Source organism: Chanodichthys erythropterus, chromosome 8 (genome assembly GCF_024489055.1).
Source record: "Chanodichthys erythropterus isolate Z2021 chromosome 8, ASM2448905v1, whole genome shotgun sequence".
Taxonomy (NCBI): Eukaryota; Metazoa; Chordata; class Actinopteri; order Cypriniformes; family Xenocyprididae; genus Chanodichthys; species Chanodichthys erythropterus.
This window is the reverse complement of record NC_090228.1, coordinates 44,810,773-44,830,905: the sequence shown is the minus strand read 5'-3', so window position 1 is coordinate 44,830,905 and position 20,133 is coordinate 44,810,773. Positions and strand designations below refer to the sequence as shown.

General features: G+C 38.0%; 1 protein-coding gene across 3 annotated transcripts; it reads right to left on the bottom strand.

Moving 5' to 3' along the window:
- Positions 1 to 1,607: 1,607 nt before the first annotated feature.
- LOC137025023 (gastrula zinc finger protein XlCGF57.1-like) lies at positions 1,608 to 19,578 on the bottom strand. 3 transcript variants are annotated; one of them, XM_067393033.1, is made up of 3 exons: positions 19,520 to 19,578; positions 8,065 to 8,212; positions 1,608 to 2,876 (listed from the first exon to the last, which is right to left on the bottom strand). In XM_067393033.1, exons 2-3 carry the CDS (start codon positions 8,147 to 8,149, stop codon positions 1,696 to 1,698), a joined length of 1,266 nt encoding a protein of 421 aa, XP_067249134.1. In that variant the 5' UTR covers positions 8,150 to 8,212; positions 19,520 to 19,578; the 3' UTR covers positions 1,608 to 1,695. The 3 variants fall into 3 exon arrangements, with proteins under 3 accessions (XP_067249134.1, XP_067249136.1, XP_067249135.1); XM_067393035.1 differs by lacking the exon at positions 19,520 to 19,578 and adding an exon at positions 7,511 to 7,614 and having other exon boundaries at positions 8,065 to 8,170; XM_067393034.1 differs by lacking the exon at positions 19,520 to 19,578 and having other exon boundaries at positions 8,065 to 8,386.
- Between the last annotated feature and the right edge of the window lie 555 nt (positions 19,579 to 20,133).

Here is a 20,133-nt window from a genome sequence, read left to right as displayed (position 1 = left end):
ACCGCCTAAGAAAATGGTCGCCGCCACAATGGAGCCAAGTCCCTGAAATGGTCGCCACGAAGTCCAAGCCTTCAAAGAAGAGGGCCACTGCCACGCCAGAGCCACAGAGCAAGATGGCTGATGCTGCATCTGAACCACAAGGCGTAATGGCCGCCGCGATGCCTAAACCCTCACCAGAGTAGAACGAGTGGCTGATAGACTTTTGGACTGAACCTGCAGCTCCAGTTCTCCACGAGCCCGCTCCAGTCCTCCACAAATCTGCTCCAGTCCTCCAGTCCTCTACGAGCCAGCTCCAGTGCCAGAGTCACCTCCAGACTCCTCTCTAGAGCCCGAATCAGCTCCAGACTCTGCACTAGGGCATGAGTCAGCTCGACTCCGCACCAAAGCCAAAGTCAGCTCCAGACTCTGCACCAAAGCCCGAGTCAGCTCCAGACTCCGCTCCAGCCCATGAGCCAGCTTCAGACTCCGCTCCAGTCCACGAGTCCACTCTAACCCACGAGCCCAAAGAATTTTTTTTGGGGGGGCCATATACCTGTGGGTAGGGAACTCATGGGTGGGGCTCCTGAACCGCCATGGCCGCCCGAGGTTCTAGATCCGCCAAGGCTGCCCGAGGTCCTAGATCCGCCCTGGAGACCTCCGCACCTGCCTGCACCTCCCTCACCCACGTGTAGGTCTCCAGGGCGCCCACCCCCCCTGTTCCTAAGTTCCTATTCTGCCTCATCCCTGCTGCACTACACCATTTGTAACATCCCCAGATCTGTGCCTTGATACAATCCCGTCATGGAGGTCTACAGACAATTCTTTGGACTTCATGGCTTGGTTTGTGCTCTGAAATGCACTGTTAACTGTGGGACCTTACATAGACAGGTGTGTGCCTTTCCAAATCATGTCCAATCAAATGAATTTACCACAGGTGGACTCCAAGTTGTAGAAACATCAAGGATGATCAGTGGAAACATAGAAAACCTGAGGTTAATTTTGAGTATCACAGCAAAGGCTATGGATACTTATGTACATGTGATTGTTTTTTTTTTGTTTTTTTTAATGAATTTGCAAACATTTTCAAACAATCTTCTTTCACGTTGTCATTATCCATATTGGAATAAGGCTGTAACATAAATAGTGAGTGAATACTTTCCGGATGCACTGTAGTTCTCCTAGTTGTAACAAAATCCCTTGATCAAACTTAACGTGCTCTAACACACCATACATTAAAGGACACTAACGACACTAACAAAACAAAAACTAGGTAAAGCTTGACTATGAGATTCTATGTCGCACACAGAGGAGTGCTATCTTGCCTATGACTGAATGATTAGACTGCTCCCGAGCCACTATTTAAAATTTCATTAAGAACCAGAAACTGAAAGTATATTAAGATACTTCTAATACTTCAGTTATAGACACACCAACCTCGTAAGAAAAAACACTGAAAGTGCTTTTTCCACCCATTTTTGAATCACAATAAGCATATAGTGCATTTATGAATTGACTTGTTGACAATTGACAATTACCCATTTATGTTTACCTGTGTATGCATTCACTGAAATGAATCAAATAATGCAGTGCAATGTTAATTTTTTCATTCAGTTTGTCTTTATTTCCGTTAACAAGTAGTAACAAGTGTAGTAATGGTGAAAACAAAACAAAACAACAACCGAACTTTGAGCAGAAAATCGATCCCGAGTCCCATGTTCATCTGCGGCGTGAACGCAGACGGTATTTCAAACAGATACGTATTTTCTGGTGCCATTTTAAATTGTAGAGCCATTTGAAACTCTTTCCACATGATGAACACGAATACGGTCTGAAATCTGTGTGACTTCTCAGGTGTATCTTTAAGTGTAATGGCGAAGGAAATTTTTTCTTACACTGATCACATTTCAATTTCTTTCCTCCAGAGGGAATTTGCAAATGTCGTTTCATGTCTCTCTTACGTGCGAAACTTTTCTCACGCTTAACACATCCCAAAGGCCTTTTTCCATTGCGAAATCTCAAGTGAGTTTTAAGCTTTCCTTCATTTATAAAATACTTTCCACAGTGTTGGCACATGAAAGACTTCTTTCCAGAGTGAGTTTTTAAATGATCATTAAAACGATTAATGCCTCTGATTCTTTTTCCGCACTGACGACATTTAAAACAGTTCTCTCTTGTGTGCATCCTCATCACGTGCCTATTAAGGTTCATTTGACCTCTGAAACTTTTTGTACACTGACCACATATGAACGGCTTCTCTCCAGTGTGAACTCTCATGTGGGCTTTTAGGTTTCCTTTTTGAGTGAAACCCTTTCCACACTGTTGGCAGGTGAAAGAGTTATGTGCATTGTGAATTCTCATGTGGGTTTTAAGGTTTCCTGTTTGAGCGAAAGTCTTTCCACACTGTTTGCAGGCGAGAGAGTCTGCATGAATTCTCATGTGGGTTTGAAGGTTTTCCTTTTCACTGAAATACTTTCCACACTGTTGGCAGGTGAGAGAGCTCTCTCCAGTGTGAATTCTCATATGGATTTTAATTTTTCCTTTTTGAGCAAAACTTTTTCCACATTGTTGACAGGTGTAAGGCTTCTCTCCAGTGTGAATCCTCATGTGAACATTAAGGGTTCCTTTTTGATGGAAACTCTTTCCACACTGGTTGCAGGTGTGAGGCCGCTCTCCAGTGTGAAGTCTCATGTGGACTTGAAGGTTTCCACGCTGATCAAAACTCCTTCCACATTGTTGACAGGTGAATATCTTTTTATTTCCTGTCTTTTTAGCTCTTTTTTGAGAGATCTTTTCAAACTGTGCAGACTTTTTTCCAGTCATGAAATCTTGTTTTTCATCATGATCTTTCTCTTCCATTTCATTTAGCTCTTGACCCTCCTCTTTCATCGCCATCAGGTCTAAAGTGAAAAAGACAAATACAAGTTGGCAACAGTTTAATGCCACAAAGCAAAAGACATCAAAATAGTTCACAAAAAAGCAAAAAAATGTATGCTATATCTTATCCAGGAGTCAAAAATGGTGTAACAAACATGGTCATCACACACACAGCACAAAGAACCCAACCTATGCGAACTGTGAGCCCAGTTCTGACAATAAATCCAAAATAAATGCAAAGAAACAGTATGTAATATAATTTCTCCATGAAATAAAAAAAATATTCATCGTCTGCACAGATCATAAAACAATGAGTTTAGAACCATTTTATATTTAAAAATCTGTAAATTTATATGTAAAAAGTCACTGAGTGACTGATTTGAAAAGTTAGGAATAAAATGATAAACAAAGTAACATGTTACATAGAAAACGTTGCAGGGCTATTATTTTTATTATTAATTCACAGATCATTTGACATACAGTTAAACAAACAATAAGAAAGCATACATACAAAAAGCAAGTAAAGGTCGATGCCATTATAAATCACTGAAGCTGTCAATTACTACAAGATGTACACAAATCTGCACTTGTCAAAACTCCCGTTATAATCAATGAAGCGGTCTACGTTATAATGAAAGGATCCGTGAGTGGGCAGAACTCGTGCTCAACAATCTCAGCGGTCTGATTGACAATACCATTCACACCCTCAACAGATATGTCTGCATAAATTGCATTTAAAAAAAAAAAAAAAAATTTAGTTTCCGCCAAAATCAGTATTGTATTGTATTGTATTGTATTGAAAGGTCATTGATTAATTTTGCACTACTACTATTATTACTTTTCACTGTTGACTCTCTTGTCGCTTTGCTAACGTCATATCTCCCTTTCTCTGATTGGTTTACTCCGCTTCCTGTTTGCTTGGATTTGCTCCGCCCTAGAAATCAAATTGATTCAATGGCCGACCAGACTCATCCGCTGGTACAGTGGTGAGGCTGGATTTTCCAGGCAAGCTATGTGAAAGTTTGAAACAGAAAACAGTAGTTTTCATCTTGCCACTTTCTTGGTAAAAAACAAACACATTTTACTCAAATTTATCAAAATCACAGCAAAATTACAACTGCAATAAATAATGTTAAGAGATTAATATTTGAAAAAAATTGAATATACAAATAAGAAACATTGGGAAAAAGTGCATACTTAAAAAAAATAAAATAAACCACCAGTAGGTGGCAGCAAGTCAGTTAATGAGTGAGTCATTTGTTAATGAGTAAGTCATTTGTTAATGAGTGAGTCAGGTTTCCACATCATAACTGATTTATTCAAACATGCATTAAATATGGAAAAACAAAATGAATATGTAACAGTGTGTAGCTATATTTATCCGAATGCTGCTTTCTAGAGTTCACTTTTCTAGCTGACTAATTTTATGGTCACTGAATGTTTTTCGGAGGTAAATGTGACGTTACATGACATTGTTTACAAGCTGTTTTATTGACATCTTTCAGAGGTTGAAACACTGACTGAGCTATTACATGAGACATGATACAAATTTTGGTAAGTTGTACTGTATATTTTAAAATACCTTCTGATGTTTATTTCACGCTGTAACTGGTATTAAAACAGAGGACAGTATGTTCACATGCACTCGTGCTGCCGCTTCTCTTTAACTGAGGCACCAACGCGATCTATCACGCCACATTAAACAGCGCCAAAATGCCAATAAAAAAAAAAATCTATTTTTTACCCATTCCTATATTATTGTAAAACACTGATGTTTGGGTTTTAAATCTTTAAGTAAACAACAAAATGCCAATAAATGGCCACTTATGTTCTCTTTACAATCTCGCTAGTTTCCAGTGATTTCTGTCTGAAAAAAACTTCCATTTGTTGGTGAAATGCTGGGTTTGTGAGAGGTGTGTAGCGCGTTACGGGCAGTTTTTAGTGAAGCGCTGCGGAGCTTCTGGCCTGGTGGTGAAAATGCAGCATTTTTGTGTTCGGTCATTGAGTATCGAGTCATTCATTCAACCGATTTGTTCAAAATGCTGAATCATTCAGTAGCAAAACACCCGAGTGTTGCTTTGAGATATGCAATAATTCTGCTGTGATCTTTGTTTGGAACTATTTTTGTTGGTGAAATAGAACAAAACAGCCAATGTTGTGTATAAAATGCAAGTAACTACTTGTTTTTTTAACTAAAATCAATGTAACATTTGAAATGTGAGAACATTCAACAAAATAGCTCCCTAGTTATGTTACTTAATTAAAATATTACAGATAAAAACACCATTTAGAATTTTTTACCTAAGGATGTTTCTTCTGCGAGTTTCTTTGTGCGCAGTTTCACTCATTTGTTTTGATTTCTTCACTTAAGACTCTCACAAACTCACACAACAATGGCTGTTTTGTTCTATTTCACCAACGAAAATAGTTCCAAACAAAGGCCACAGCAGAGCTATTGCATATCTCAAAGCAACACTCCTGTGTTTTGCTACTGAATTATTCAGCACTTTGAACAAATCGGTTGAATGAATTATTCAAACGCTTTTCCACTGTTGGGCCTCAGACCTGGAATGTTTTCATCAAAAACCTTAATTTCTTTGTGACTGAAGAAAGACAAACATCTTGGATGAGGGGTGTGTAAATTAAGGAAATTTGTAATTTAAAAAAAGAACTAATCCTTTAATGTCGAGTCCTGCAGTCTGCAAGTGATTCCACCTCCTTAAACTCTGTAGTGTACAATGGGCATTAACATATCTCCGACACAAGGCACAGTTTGCCTCATAGACATTTCCAGGCACCGGCTTTAACCACCACGAGAACTCATCATTCTCAAACCATTTTTCAGTAAATTTTTATTTTTACCCATTTTAAACTAGCTAGGATTTGCATTCTGCTACCTCAGGTCTCTCTGATCACACAGTAACTATCGTGGGGGGAATTTTTTTTTCGGTCTGTCCAATCCGTCAGACTAGAGAAATTTTAGCGGTAATGTGACCAAAAATATTTAAGACCCATCAAATCTGAATTTTAAGACATTTTAATACTTTAAGGCCTTTTATTAGGAAAATTAAGATATTTTAAGACTTAAGGACCTGTGGCCACCCTGTAAATATAGCACATCATAGTTTGAAATCAAGGGTTTGTCGATCGTGCATCTCCAGTCTGCAAATGTTAGAAAGTCCTGTGAGTATTTCCATTTTCCATATCATGACAAGCATCTTGTTAAATGTCTCGTACTTCAGTGAACGAGCACCAGTCGGCACATACGTGTCAAACAAACTGAGCACAGGTGTGTAATAATTCTGACTAAAATACACATTTTGCTTAAATATTTTTGTTAGAAATGTTTGTAAGTTTTTGTTTGTAAGTGTAGGTTTATAAATATACATGTAACAAAAGTGATCATATTTATAAGCACAGTAGCAGTAAAGGCACTATTGTTGGAATAGCCCATTAATATAAGTACTATGTTCAGATGAGTGAATGACCTTCATACCTCATACAAGTTAAATATTTTATGCTTTTGTTGTTGTTTATTAACACTTTTAATTAAGTCATTTTCATTTTTGCTTTAAAATAGAAAGCAATCTTTTTTTAGATATAGAATTAATATTTTAACCCTTTTTTTCCTATAAATATATAGAACAGCCTACATGCTATATTATTTTCACAGGCTTTATATTACAAATTATTTGGCAGCATTGGGCAGGATGTGAATAACATTTTTTTTTTTTTAAATTTGATTAAAAATAATTTAATTAAAGGGTCATGAAACCCCCATTTTACCCTGGTCGTTCACACCTCAAAGCTCTAAAAACTCTGTTAAAATGGGCGTGTAAAGGGGGGGAAGAGGGGAGAGAACAACCAATGAAGCACAGACATACAACACACTCATTACACAGAATAATGAATATTAATATATGAGCACGGAGAAAATGACAACAAACTCCCAAGCACAAGGGAGAAATGCGAAAGAATATTTAATAGGGCTAATGATAGGCTACTTTGATTTCGTTTACGAGCACTGCAGTCTCAAAATCAGTCTTTTGTCTATTAGAATAATTGTGTCGTCGCGTTCAGATAGGCTACACCACTGTATCAGTGTCCAGTTTGCACATATAATTCATTTGAAGAAGACTTGATGAAATATGTGTGCATACACTGTGCTGGTTCATGTTTGGTGCAGGAGAATTTGAGAAATAAGACTATAAAAACTTTAAACACGGATACTTTATACTGTATATGAGCTGGGATCCACATGGCTAGTGTTGATAAACACAAAATGGAGCTCCGCACTAAAACCGATCATATGTGCGCTCCGTGTGTATATCTAAACATCGTACTTTTCATGTGTTCGTATTCAAACTCCAGTTCTGAACGCATCACGGGCAAAATACAAACAACACTCATGTGCTGCTGTACTGGGGGAAACACCTTACGGCTTGCGTGTTTGAACGCAGCTAGAGCAGGCAGAGGTGAATGAACAGTACTTTTGTGACATTTGAATTCAACGATACGTCTCTGAATGATAAGAGACAGAGGCGAGAGAAGTGATACTTCCTCATGCATATTACAGCGCAGTGATTGGATTAAATGAGCTTTAAGTCATGAATAAATGCAAAAACTGTTGACGTCAGCATGTTCGACCAGCCCATACTTGGAGCCAACCAGCACTCTGCATCCTGCCGGTAGTACACGATGACATCAGGTTTTGTGATGTTGCTCCGACTTTGCTTTTCAAACTGGAAGATAGAAATCGCTCTAAAAAATGCAAAAAATAACTAATTTTAACTTTTAAATAAAATTAATGAGTACGTTTAGTGTTTTCAATGATGTGCAGCCTATACATATCTGTTCACAGCTCAAAAAATGTGTTCTGGGGTTTCATGACCCTTTAAAAAAATAATTTTTAAATGTATAATAATTTTTAGATTTTTTAATCCGATTTATAAAATAATCTAAATAATTGTCAAAAATCTGTGAAGTACCTAAAGATTCACCTAGTGTCACATTCAGAGAAAAAGAAATCCTGTATAGAAAAAAAAGATCTTTTTATCATCACAGCCCTCTGAATTGTAATAAAATCCTGAGGTGCCAAGAGATTCTTACCCCAACTGCCCAAGAGGCGACATACTATTACACTCATTTTAAAAAATATATCATTCCTGTATTTTATACGAGTTAATGAAGTTCAAGTAAAATGAAACCAACCTGTTTGTTTCTCAGTATCTTCTTGTTTCAAAATGAATACTTCTTCAATCTTCATTTCTTCACTCTCCTGTTTAATCAACGCCATCTTGTATGTCACATGGATCTCGGCTGCTTCACCAGGAGTTTTTCTGTGTTTGGACACTCTGTCCTATTTAAAATGAGAATAATGAACAAAAAGAAAAATAAATCCAAACTAAATCTCCGGATCTGTCTTAATCAGATCCTAGGTCAGTGCACTGGTAAGGGGGTCAGTGAGAGTTAAAGGTAGGGTAGGCTCTCTTCACATTCTGATAGCAATCAGTTATAAAAGTGGTCTAAATATTAAAACATGTACCTAAATGTTCTGTTGGACCAAAAAAATGTTCATCTAATCATTGCATTCGGTCCGAATGCAATGATAGGATGTCCTACCTGCCTGTCAACATATGTATTTTCATACGTCTGCTCACCCTGTTCACACATAACTAAAAGTAACACCATCTCGCATGATGAATTGCAGAATCTGCTGTGTGAGTTCATGTATTTTAAAGGTATATTGTGGCTTTGGAAAGGCTCTGAAGAGAGGTTACAGATTATTATACAGTATTTCATATTTAGGCATTTATGATTAATATTTGATATTTATTGATTTGCAGATAATATTTAATATATTACACTCATGAAAAAATGTGCTATTAGTTTGTAAAAGTTAATTACACAGTCATTACACATTTGTGTTCTCGTTGCACTTAACGAAACAAAACCTATATGAGATTAATCATATATATACAAAATAAAATTTACAAATGATATCTGCACAAAGTGATTTGAATATACAAGTAAATTTGAACTAAGTTACGTGTTATTATACAGAACTCGTGATGTGGATGTGCTAGAGCAACACGCTGAAACAATGTTTTATTACATTGATTCACAATGTTTTATTACAATATTGTTCTCTTTATGATGTTATCTAAAATGACAGTCCCAATCATAGTCATTATTAGTTGGGCATTGCTGTTTGAGCTGCACTGAAGGTGATGATCACCACCACACTTTACTACAGCGTTAATTCTTAACCAAATGCATCCCTATGAGATTAATCAGATATAGATAGGCCTACACAAAATAAACACATATTACAACTTGCATTTGCACAAAACAAAAGGCTTTGAATGCACACGTAAACTCAGAGGTCATGAAAGCAATGTGAACATTACTATTTTTTAATTTGTATAGTCTTTACACATAAATAATATTTTATGGGATATAACCTTGTCTAAATCTAAAGCTCTTAATGTGATATGTTTGTATTCTTTTCTTGCATTTCTTTAATAAATAATGTGAAGTATAGCGCATACACATACAGTAAGCTTGTGTGCTACACTTTAAAATCATCAAATATGCGCTGGAATAACATGAAACCATTTTTTCTGTTTTTATCATTTTACCAATTAATGATTGTAAACTGTGTTTAGATCAGGATGCAAAAATTACTTACTATGGGGTACAATTTACAGGCATGAAAATCCCTCACCTTTTGGCGAAATTCGCCGTTTAGGTGACCTACGTGAATCGTGTAGATTCGATGAGAACATTTTTGGTGTATTCATATTCTGCGAACAGGTGCGCGTGCCAGAAGGGAGCGCGAGTGCATGGAAATATTAACGCGAAGGGCCTTGCATCACCAGTGCAGACCACCATCAGAAGCTGAAAGCACGCCTGCCGCCCGATGGCCCGGGGCCAGTGTGAACGACGCTTGGGACAGTAGACGCACCGGTCACTTGCCTGATCGGGCCAGTGCTGTAGGGTGTGCGTTATATATTGTCTATAATATCGTAATTGTTGATTTAACGATCTGAAATTATAGAGTATGTCCCTCACTTTACAAAAACATAGTCTACATAGTCTACTAGACATAGTCTAGTAGGTTAGAGTAGTGTATGAGCATATTAAAGTGTACGCTTTCACTGCGTGATTTAGTCTATTAAAATGCCCCCAAAATTCAAGGGGCAAAAATGTCCCTGTATATATTTCATATATAATTTAATAAAGTTAATCAATATTACACAAAGAGCGCCTATTTTCTCCAAATATTAGCATGATTACAAATGTGAAATTGATTTTATTCAGCGTACAGTTTAATGAACAAGAACTTAATATCAAGTGACTTACATTTTAGACACCAAATCGTCTGTTTCGCTGTATTTCGCCAACAAAAATAATTCCAAAGTCCATAGCATTGTTTTGCGTCTTTGAGCAACACTTCCTGAATAAATCAGCCGCTTGAATGAATCAGTTGAATCTCAATGATTCGCTCATTAACAGTGATTAGCTGCCACCTACTGGCGGGTTTAATTTCACATTTAAAATGTCTTCATTTTTTTTTAAATTTCAAATAACAGTATTTAACGTTTTATATTTTGAACATTGAAACATTTTTATGTATCTGTAACTGCTCTTGATTAACTTTAATAAAGTTATCTATTCTATAGTTATACATTAGATTACAATTTCTGTACCTGAACATCTTCTGTTTAAACCTACATGAAAAACTTGAAAAGCACCATTTATTAGGGGCCAAGCACCGAAGGTGCTTAGGCACCTATTGTTATTGTTGGCGTTCCGTACGCTTATTATTATTCTTCCGCTTCTTCTTCCGCTCTTGAAGTCTATGGCAGCCCATAGAACCGCTTGCGGGAAAGTTGTGAAATTTGGCACACAGTTAGAGGACAGTCTGACCTTTGTCCATAGCAAATTTGGAGTCTCTAACTCAATCCCTCTAGCGCCATCAGCTGTCCAAAGTTGCACTTATGTTTATGTTAATAACTTTTGAACCATAAGGGCTAGAAACAAAATTCTTTTTTCCTCTGATTCCTTGGGTCAAGACGAATCGATTGCACCATATGACGTCATTTTCCGTCATGAAAATTTTTCCGCCATTTTGAATTTTCTGAAAAACGTACTTTTTCGAACTCCTCCTAGGCCGTTACTCCAATTTTCACGAAAATTGAACCAGATCATCTTCAGACCATGCCGACAAAATGTTATGGAATTCAAGTTGATTTCTCAAACCGTTTTCGAAAAACACGCAAACGAATTGTACGTAGTGCTTGCGAAAATAGACATAAGGCTGTATCTCCGCAACGCTTTATCGTATTCAGACCAAACTTGGTAACTGTCATCACAAGCATGACCTGAGGCAACATGCAGCGTTTCGGCGCAGCGCCACCTAGTGGTGCGGAGATATGAAAAATGGCTATTTTTACTTATAACTTCTGATGGGTTTGGCCAAAAATCATGAATTTGGTCTCGTTGGATTCGGGGAATCATGCCGAGTCGAATGATATCCAATTTTCCCATATTGGACATTTTGGCCGTCGGCCATTTTAAATTTGGTGCTAAAATGCTGTATTTTACGAACGCATTAGCGTATCGTTATGAAACTCGGTATGGGTCATCAGCACAATGCCCTGAAGGAGCATACCAAGTTTAGGACCAGCGCCACCTTGTGGTCAAAAGTTATAACAAAATTTACAAAAATGCTAATAACTTTTGACTATATTAACCGATTGTAATGAAACTGTTTTCAGTAGATTCCTTGGGTCATGCTGAGAACATAGATATCAAACTTTCCATAGTCAGCTGAACTTCCTGTCCGCCATATTGTTTTTCTTTAAAAACCTACTTTTTCGAACTCCTCCTAGACCGTTGCTCCGATTTTCACCAAAATCGAACCGTATCATCTTCAGACCATGCTGACAAAAAGTTATGGATTTCAAGTCGATAAGTCAAACCGTTTTCGTATACCAGAGCAACGAATTTGAGGCATGATGCAAAAATGACTCTTGAAGCTGTATCTCTACAATGCTTTATCATATTCAGACCAAACTTGGTATGTGTCATCACAAGCATGACCTGAGGCATCATACAATGTTTCAGCACAGCGCCACCTACTGGAGTGGAGATATGAAAAATGGCTGTTTTTGCTTATAATTTCTGATGGGTTTGACCAAAATTCATAAATTTGGTATGGTTCATCAGGACAATGCCCTGAAGGAGCCTGAGAAGTTTCGGACCAGCACCACCTTGTGGTCAAAAGTTATAACAAAATTGACAAAAATGCTAATAACTTTTGATAATATCTACCGATTGTAATGAAACTGGTCTCAATAGATTCCTTGGGTCATGCTGAGAACATAGATATCAAATTTGCCATATTCAGCTGAACTTCCTGTCCGCCATATTGTTTTTCTTTAAAAACCTACTTTTTCAAACTCCTCCTAGACCTTTGCTCCGATTTTCACCAAAATTGAACCGTATCATCTTCAGACCATGCCGACAAAAAGTTATGGATTTCAAGTTGATAAGTCAAACCGTTTTCGTATACCGGAGCAAAGAATTTGAGAGATGATGCAAAAATTACTCTTGAAGCTGTATCTCTACAATGCTTTGACATATTCAGACCAAACTTGGTACGTGTCATCACAAGCATGACCTGAGGCATCATACAGTGTTTCGGCGCAGCGCCACCTACTGGAGTGGAGATATGAAAAATGGCTATTTTTGCTTATAACTTCTGATGGGTTTGACCAAAATTCATTAATTTGGTATGGGTCATCAGGACAATGCCCTGAAGCAGCCTGAGAAGTTTCGGACCAGCGCCACCTCGTGCTCAAAAGTTATAACAAACTTGACAAAAATGCTAATAACTTTTTTTTCTAATTGCTCACTGCTGCTGTTGGTCTGATGCTCACGGCCATGTTGGCTGGCTTCTTGTGCCGTTTTTGTGCTTGGCCCCGTAATTGCTGCTTGCAGCTATATTTTAATTTATGTTTGTTCTGTTGTATTTATTTGTGCTATTACTCGTAATTTGATTATTTGTTACTATTTTACTACTTACTGTTTATTTGTCTAACAATATTTAAAATATTGAATCTAGTAGCTTTTGGTGTCATAACCTTATTTACTGAGGTTAAATGTATCAAAATCGGCGGAAATGGCGGAAAGCGGCGATATACAGCTCTTTTCAAGTCCACTTGCACAAGTAAATTGCACTTGTTTAAACAGCTGACTTATTTAAAGTTTAAACAATGTAAATCCATGAGAAGATTTTGAGAGTCCGCTGTAAAAAGATGTTTAATCATTATTATTGACAGCACATCAAGCTAACGAACAGGTCGAGATAACGTTACATCAGCTTGTTAACAATGTTTTATTTAACGGAGACGTTCGTTGTTAAGCAGTTTAATGAGACTAGAAAACTTAACGGACAGCAACATTCAGGAGGCAGTAGTTATAGGGCTCAGTTTGTAAAAAGTTTTTTTAAGAAATGTATTCAAGTTTTTTTGATTCATGTCTTTTGTTTCTCGTGTATTTTTATTGTTTTGAATGAATGCATATAAATTACTTAATTTCGTTGCTCCAAATCAGCCTCTGTAGTGATGTTCACAGACATGTCTTTTTATTCTGAGGGAAAATTTGTTAGCTAAATAGGTGATACTTTGACATATTTAACAAGCTGTTGAAGAAAGTGTGATCTGCGAGCAGCTGACCGATGCCTCCTTTGAGCTGTTGATTGAATCGACGTTAAAACACTGATGAAAGCGGTAAGCATTAATAAAAACATTGCTGATGAAAGCGGAGTAATAGCGGGCCCTTTAAATTTCCACACTGTTGTGACGACGCATGAGACGTAACAACATTAACATGGCGGATGTAGTACGTACGAATTCCATACATACTACCCATATTCATGCTATATAGAACGTACTTTTTTAACGGTCGGGAAGTACGTTCAAATTCAAATGTAGTACCTACTCATGTAGTATGCGATTTCAGACGCAGCCATTGTTTATAAAGTTTAATGTTTTACGTATTTGAAGAGCGGAGAAGAGTCTTCGTCTGATATGTCCCATCTAGTTGTAGTAGCCAATATGCTATATAAGGATGTAACGTAACATTTATTATTATCAAATTTAACATAGCACAATTCGACTTGCTCTGGAACAAATAATAGATTAATAAGACCAAAGATTGCCCGTTCTATGTACTCAAATTGAATAATGTCTCATGTTTAACCACTACAAGAGCCAGCTGCAAATCCCCAAAGCACTGGCCGAGATGAAGCTGTTCTCGGCTGTTACAGAAGCACTGAACGGCCGCTGACGCCCTGGAGCTCGCATCTCCGAAAACGTCAAAACAAATTGTAAAATAGGCACTGTTATTAAATATGAGTCACATATTTCAGGTCTAAACAACTACATTCTCGCCTAAAAAACTATTAAAACTACAGTTCGTGGTACAACAAGTAGTACTTGTAAAAATTACAGTTGATTTGATCTGCCACCATGACGGTCACTTCAAGCGGAGTGATCAGTGTTGCCAGATCTCACGAGACAAATAAGCAACCAGGCCTGTGAAAACAAGCCCAAAATAAGCGACTTTTTCTACGGAGCCCCCCTAGGTTCCGGTAAGAGAAAAATAAATAAAACTGTGTGCACGGTTTTACAATCCGTGGGGACAGATTTTAAACTGTGGGTACAGATTGTCAATTTACATCCAAGACAACTGTGCACAGTTTTACAAAACTGCATACGTGGTACAGTTTATTTATTTTTCTCCCCCCTGAGCTTCAGGACAATGACCACAAGAGGGAGGTAAACCACCTTTTAACATTAGAAAACTTCTTCCCATATTTCGCCCACGTTGTCCCAGGCATTGTTCCTTCAAAAAACTCTTCTACAGTCCAGTCAGTCACCATCAGTCGCAACTCGCACGCATTCATTTAAAGTTTACGTCACTCACTGACGACGTTTTCCTAACCAGAAAAAAACAAAACAGATTGCCCTGCTCTGCCTCTGATTGGCTAGTACTCGTTGCCATCTGGGTCAGAGCCAATTGACCCTTCGCCGGGAGTTTGATTGACAAGCAATCTAACCAATCAGAATGCCGCAACCGCCATTTTGTCCGACAAAGCAGCCAGTAGTTAAAAGATTAACCTCGGTGTAGTTAAACTTGAAAAATTGTGTATATTGACGTCTTTCCGCGTTTGAAACAACATTCATTCTCATGTTCACTCATGTTTATTTGACGCTATAAATGGACTAGTAGGATGATCGGTTTACGAGCCTCTTAAGCTGAGGCGCTAGCAATCCGTCACGACCATGGTCACGACACATTAAAGAGCCACAAAACGGTTTATATTGTTTTAATTTCTTTAATAACTACACAGTTTGAAAGCTGGGACTTTGTTTAATATCATAAGTAACCTGCTCTGTCTTGTATGTCGACGTGTTGTCAGTATCCTCTTTGCTCCACGATGTATTTTTCACTGCGTTTGGTGTGACAGCGCCATGGCTTGTCGGACAAAGCAACAGTAACTAAGGGGGGCGGGTCTTTGCGAAGGGCCAATTAGAAGCAGGATGTGGGTGGGGAAAAACTCTCCTGGGAAAGGGGAGAACAGAGAACAGGCTAGACAAACTCCTACATTTAAATAACATAGAGAAAATATCTGCTTGACAACTTATTATGGAGCTGGGATCAAGCTCAAATAAGCAACTACACTTTAGAAACAAGCCCAAAAAAACGCGACCCGCGACTACCAATATTTGTAAGCGACTTTACAGAAAAACAAGCCCAAAGTCGCAGCAGGGGCTGGCGCAAAATGCGGCATCGGCATCTCGCAGCGGCACTTCCGGCGGCATCTCCAGCGGCCAGGGACTTCTTCGGCAGCTCTCCCTACAGCGGCATCTCCAGTGGCCGCGGCATCGGCATCTCGTAGCGGCACTTCCGGCGGCATCTCCAGCGGCCAGTGACTTCTTCGGCAGCTGTCGCTAGAGCGGCATCTCCAGTGGCCGCGGCATCGGCATCTAGAGCAGCCAGGGACTTTATTCGGCAGCACCTGCCGCTGGCCATTATAATTCAATGTTGTTTTTTGTTTTATTTTAAAAACTACATTTAATCAAAATAACATAATATACCAGCAGACTATCATTTGTAAGCATTTATCACAAATTTTGTTAATAACGTTCTGATGCTCCACTACATAAGAGAAAGTAAATCACATGCTTTGATAAAATAAAATTGCAATGTTATCCATTGCTTTGAAATGCACATGAATATAAACTGATATTTATACAGAAATTAATTTCTGATAGACTATGCTGCACAAAGCTGAAATTGCGGCATCTCGTAGCGGCATTTCAGGTGGCATCTCCAGCAGCCACGGATATTCTTCTAATTTTAAAAAGCTACATTGCAACAAAATAGCATTATATAATCACAGGACTGTCATTTATCATTAATTTTTGTTAATATGTAGGCCTTTTCTGACGCTGCAGTTGCTATCAGAGCACGCTGAAATTACTGCGTGTGTATATGAGTCATTCTACGAAACGGGTGCTATTTGGGTCCGCAACGTTTGATCAGATGCATAAGGCACAAAAAATGTCCCAAAGTCTGTTTCCAAAGCTTAAAGTTATTAATTCAAGTGTTCTTTTTAACATGATACATGATCAAATGTTTTTTTTTTTGAAGATTAGCATACTATTTTTAATCATTTTTCATTATTACATAGCCAATTTCACATGTCCGTGTTAACCAACATGACACTTGCATCTAAAATATTACCAAATAAGTTATTTTTTTTTTTTCAAACATATACTATTTTCAGGATTATATGTGTGTCCCTGTTTACACAAAATATATTTATTCACAATAAACCTTATTTTTTTGGTAAATATTTTATGATTTGTGCACGTCCCTCAGTTTGACTTACCACCCCGTCACACTAACTTGTTTTATCTATAAATAATGCTCTGTTCCTTTAAATGACATCACAAAGCCTAAGTGACATCATTTGAGCCTTATAGCCACCAAGAACAAAAGCCGGCAACTATGTACATTTTTTTTACATTGTTTATTTGTTGCTTTTTCATGTTAGGCAGGGCCCGTCAAGCTTAAACTTACCACCCCGTCACGCAAAATAGATAGGGAAAACTGTTTTTTTTTTTTTTTACATTATTAATACAAAGATAATTATATTTCAGATTGAATGCATGTATGCTAGTTGAGAAACTTAACCACATGGGAGATTTGCGGACATTTTGGGATGAAATTTACCACCCCGTCACAATAACGTGACGGGGTGGTAAATTTCATCCCAAAATGTCCCCTGATAAAAATCACATTCTGGGGGTTAAACTTTTTTTTTTGGCAGGTTTCCTTTGGTAAAATTTACATTACATTCTAAATATCATGTTATTTGGGCTCGCTTCAACCCGCGGACATGAAAAACAACCCACGGCAACAGTGTAAAAGTAGCCTAGCCCAATTTCGCAGGAAAAATGCAGACTTGGCAACAATGTTTGGTTCATTAATTCACTCATTCACTCACTCACTCACTCACACACTTTTTACTCAATTTGAAGGTCTCCCCTCCCCCAGTTTTTAAAGTTTAAAACCAGCAGATCATATAGAGAAACACTTCGTCCATACCACCCCGTCACATCAGTTACCACCCCGTTACAGGGTCATTTTGTTAAAGGTTTATGGAAAGAAAATGAAATATTACATAAATTAATGTTGAATGATGTTCTTGTTGTGTGGACTGATCAGATAAATGTAACTTTATTTGTATTTTTTAAGTACAAACAATGAGGCCATTGAAAGGTCAAAAGGTCAATTTCAAGATTAAAAATCTAAAAATAAGAAATATATATGAAATTACAGACTTTCTACTGATGGTTTCCAAAAAAAGGGACATTTTTCTATTATTAGGACAACATTAGAAACATTAGATTTTAAAAATCTATTTCTTGTTTTACTACTCCAATGGACAAAGCTGAAATTGCTGAAATTGCGGCATCTGCAGCCACGGACTTTCTCTGGCAGCTGTCGCTGTTTGTGGCACCTGCCGCTGATCATTAATTCGGTGTAATATTTTCACTTTAAAACTACGTTTGAAGAAATTAATTTTAAGCTGCTATATGCACAGGACTGTCATTACATTATATAGCTACCATAAGTCATATACACAGGCAGTAATTTCAGCGTGCTCTGATAGCAACTGCAGCGTCAGAAAAGGCCTACATAACAAAATTAATGATAAATGCTTACAAATGACAGTCCTGTGATGTATAATGCTATTTTGTTGCAATGTAGCCTTTTAAAATTAGAAGAATATCCGTGGCTGCTGGAAATGCCACCTGAAATGCCGCTACGAGATGCCGCAATTTCAGCTTTGTGCAGCATAGTCTATCAAAAATTAATTTCTGTATTAACAAAATATCAGTTTATATTCATGTGCATTTCAAAGCAATGGATAACATTGCAGTTTTATTTTATCAAAACATGTGATTTACTTCCTCTTATGTAGTGGAGCATCAGAACGTTATTAACAAAATTTGTGATAAATGCTTACAAATGATAGTCTGCTGGTATATTATGTTATTTTGATTAAATGTAGTTTTTAAAATAAAACAAAAAACAACATTGAATTATAATGGCCAGCGGCAGGTGCTGCCGAATAAAGTCCCTGGCTGCTCTAGATGCCGGCGCCGCGGCCGCTGGAGATGCCACTCTAGCGACAGCTGCCGAAGAAGTCACTGGCCGCTGGAGATGCCGCCGGAAGTGCCGCTACGAGATGCCGATGCCGATGCCGCGGCCGCTGGAGATGCCGCTGTAGATAGAGCTACTGAAGAAGTCCCTGGCCGCTGGAGATGCCGCCGGGAGTGCCGCTATGAGATGCCAATGCCGCGGCCGCTGGAGATGCCGCTCAAGCGACAGCTGCCGAAGAAGTCCCTGGTCGCTGGAGATGCCGCCGGAAGTGCCGCTGCCGCATTTTGCGCCAGCCCTCTCTCCAAAGTCGCTTATAATAAGTGGACTTGGCAACATGGGAGTGATACAGACGGTGAAAAGGTAGGAGGAGTGCTGTTATCACTGAAATATCGCACGGCTATCAGCCAATCAGATTCGAAAACCAGACAGAACTGTTGTGTGTGTGTATATATATATATATAGGCTATGATAAATATATAAGCTGCAGCATACCCGAATCAAACCCGAGTTTGCTGTCTTGTAAACATGTGCACGCGGCAGATGTCAAGCACAAAGCTTACCTCATGACACAAGGCTTTTATTTATTTGTTTTTTTATTTATTCATTACGTTTATATGAGAATTTTGTACACCTCCCTATGTTAACAAACTTTCAAGACTCTCAAGTTTATAAATGACCAACTTATAAAAACAAATTTATAGCTGTCTTTGTAAAGAAATGCTCACTTTATGCAGCTTTGAGCCGCTGCTGTGACGCTGTACAAACGCTTGCAGTGTGAATACTCGCGCGTCTTTGCAGCTGCAGTGACGGTGTAGTTATGTTCACGCGCTGCTCACGCTTGCAGTGTGAAACAGACGTAACATTGTCTGAACAGTTTGTATCAATTTAAACACTTTAAATGCTCAGAAACACAAACCTTTCTTCAGTCGAATCACAACAGACGCAGGAGCGCGGCACAGCTTGATGACGTGTTCCTCTCTTCTCCTTTGGCTGAATCTGCACTTTCGGTCTTGTGGACACGCGTGCGCGTGTCCGTGGGTTTCATTGGTCAACTATATTCACAGTTCTGATTTGCCACACCGCTCCACATGAAAAAATACTATAGTAATTTAAATTAAATACTACAGTGTTTTTAAACTGCACTATAGTAAATTGTAGTATACTGTATATATTTTAGTATTTACAACACTTTGTTAGTGAATGCTACAGCGAAACTGATAAACTGTAATAAATACTGTAGTATACTTTAGTTTTTACTATAGTAAACTAGTATACTGAAGTATAATATACCCTATAGTTGTAGAAAACTTAGGGAAGGCTATGCATTGAGTTTATATTAATATAGTTGTTATATTACCACTGCAAATTTAAAGTTACCACAACAAATTAATTCAAGTATTTACTATAAATTACTATAGGGGTCATTCTATATTTAGGGGTACATTTCAGGTCAGCCAAAAAGTCAGAAAATCAGTATTATTTTTTGACAAATAAACTTGGTGGTTGAATAATATATCCCCTTAATATGCT

Excerpts from the sequence above, each read along its gene's own strand:
- LOC137025023 (XM_067393033.1), bottom strand. The coding sequence starts at position 8,149 with ATGGCGTTGATTAAACAGGAGAGTGAAGAAATGAAGATTGAAGAAGTA. Across the intron at positions 2,877-8,064 it reads AGATACTGAGAAACAAACAG|ACCTGATGGCGATGAAAGAG; the intron begins GTTGGTTTCATT and ends TTTTCACTTTAG.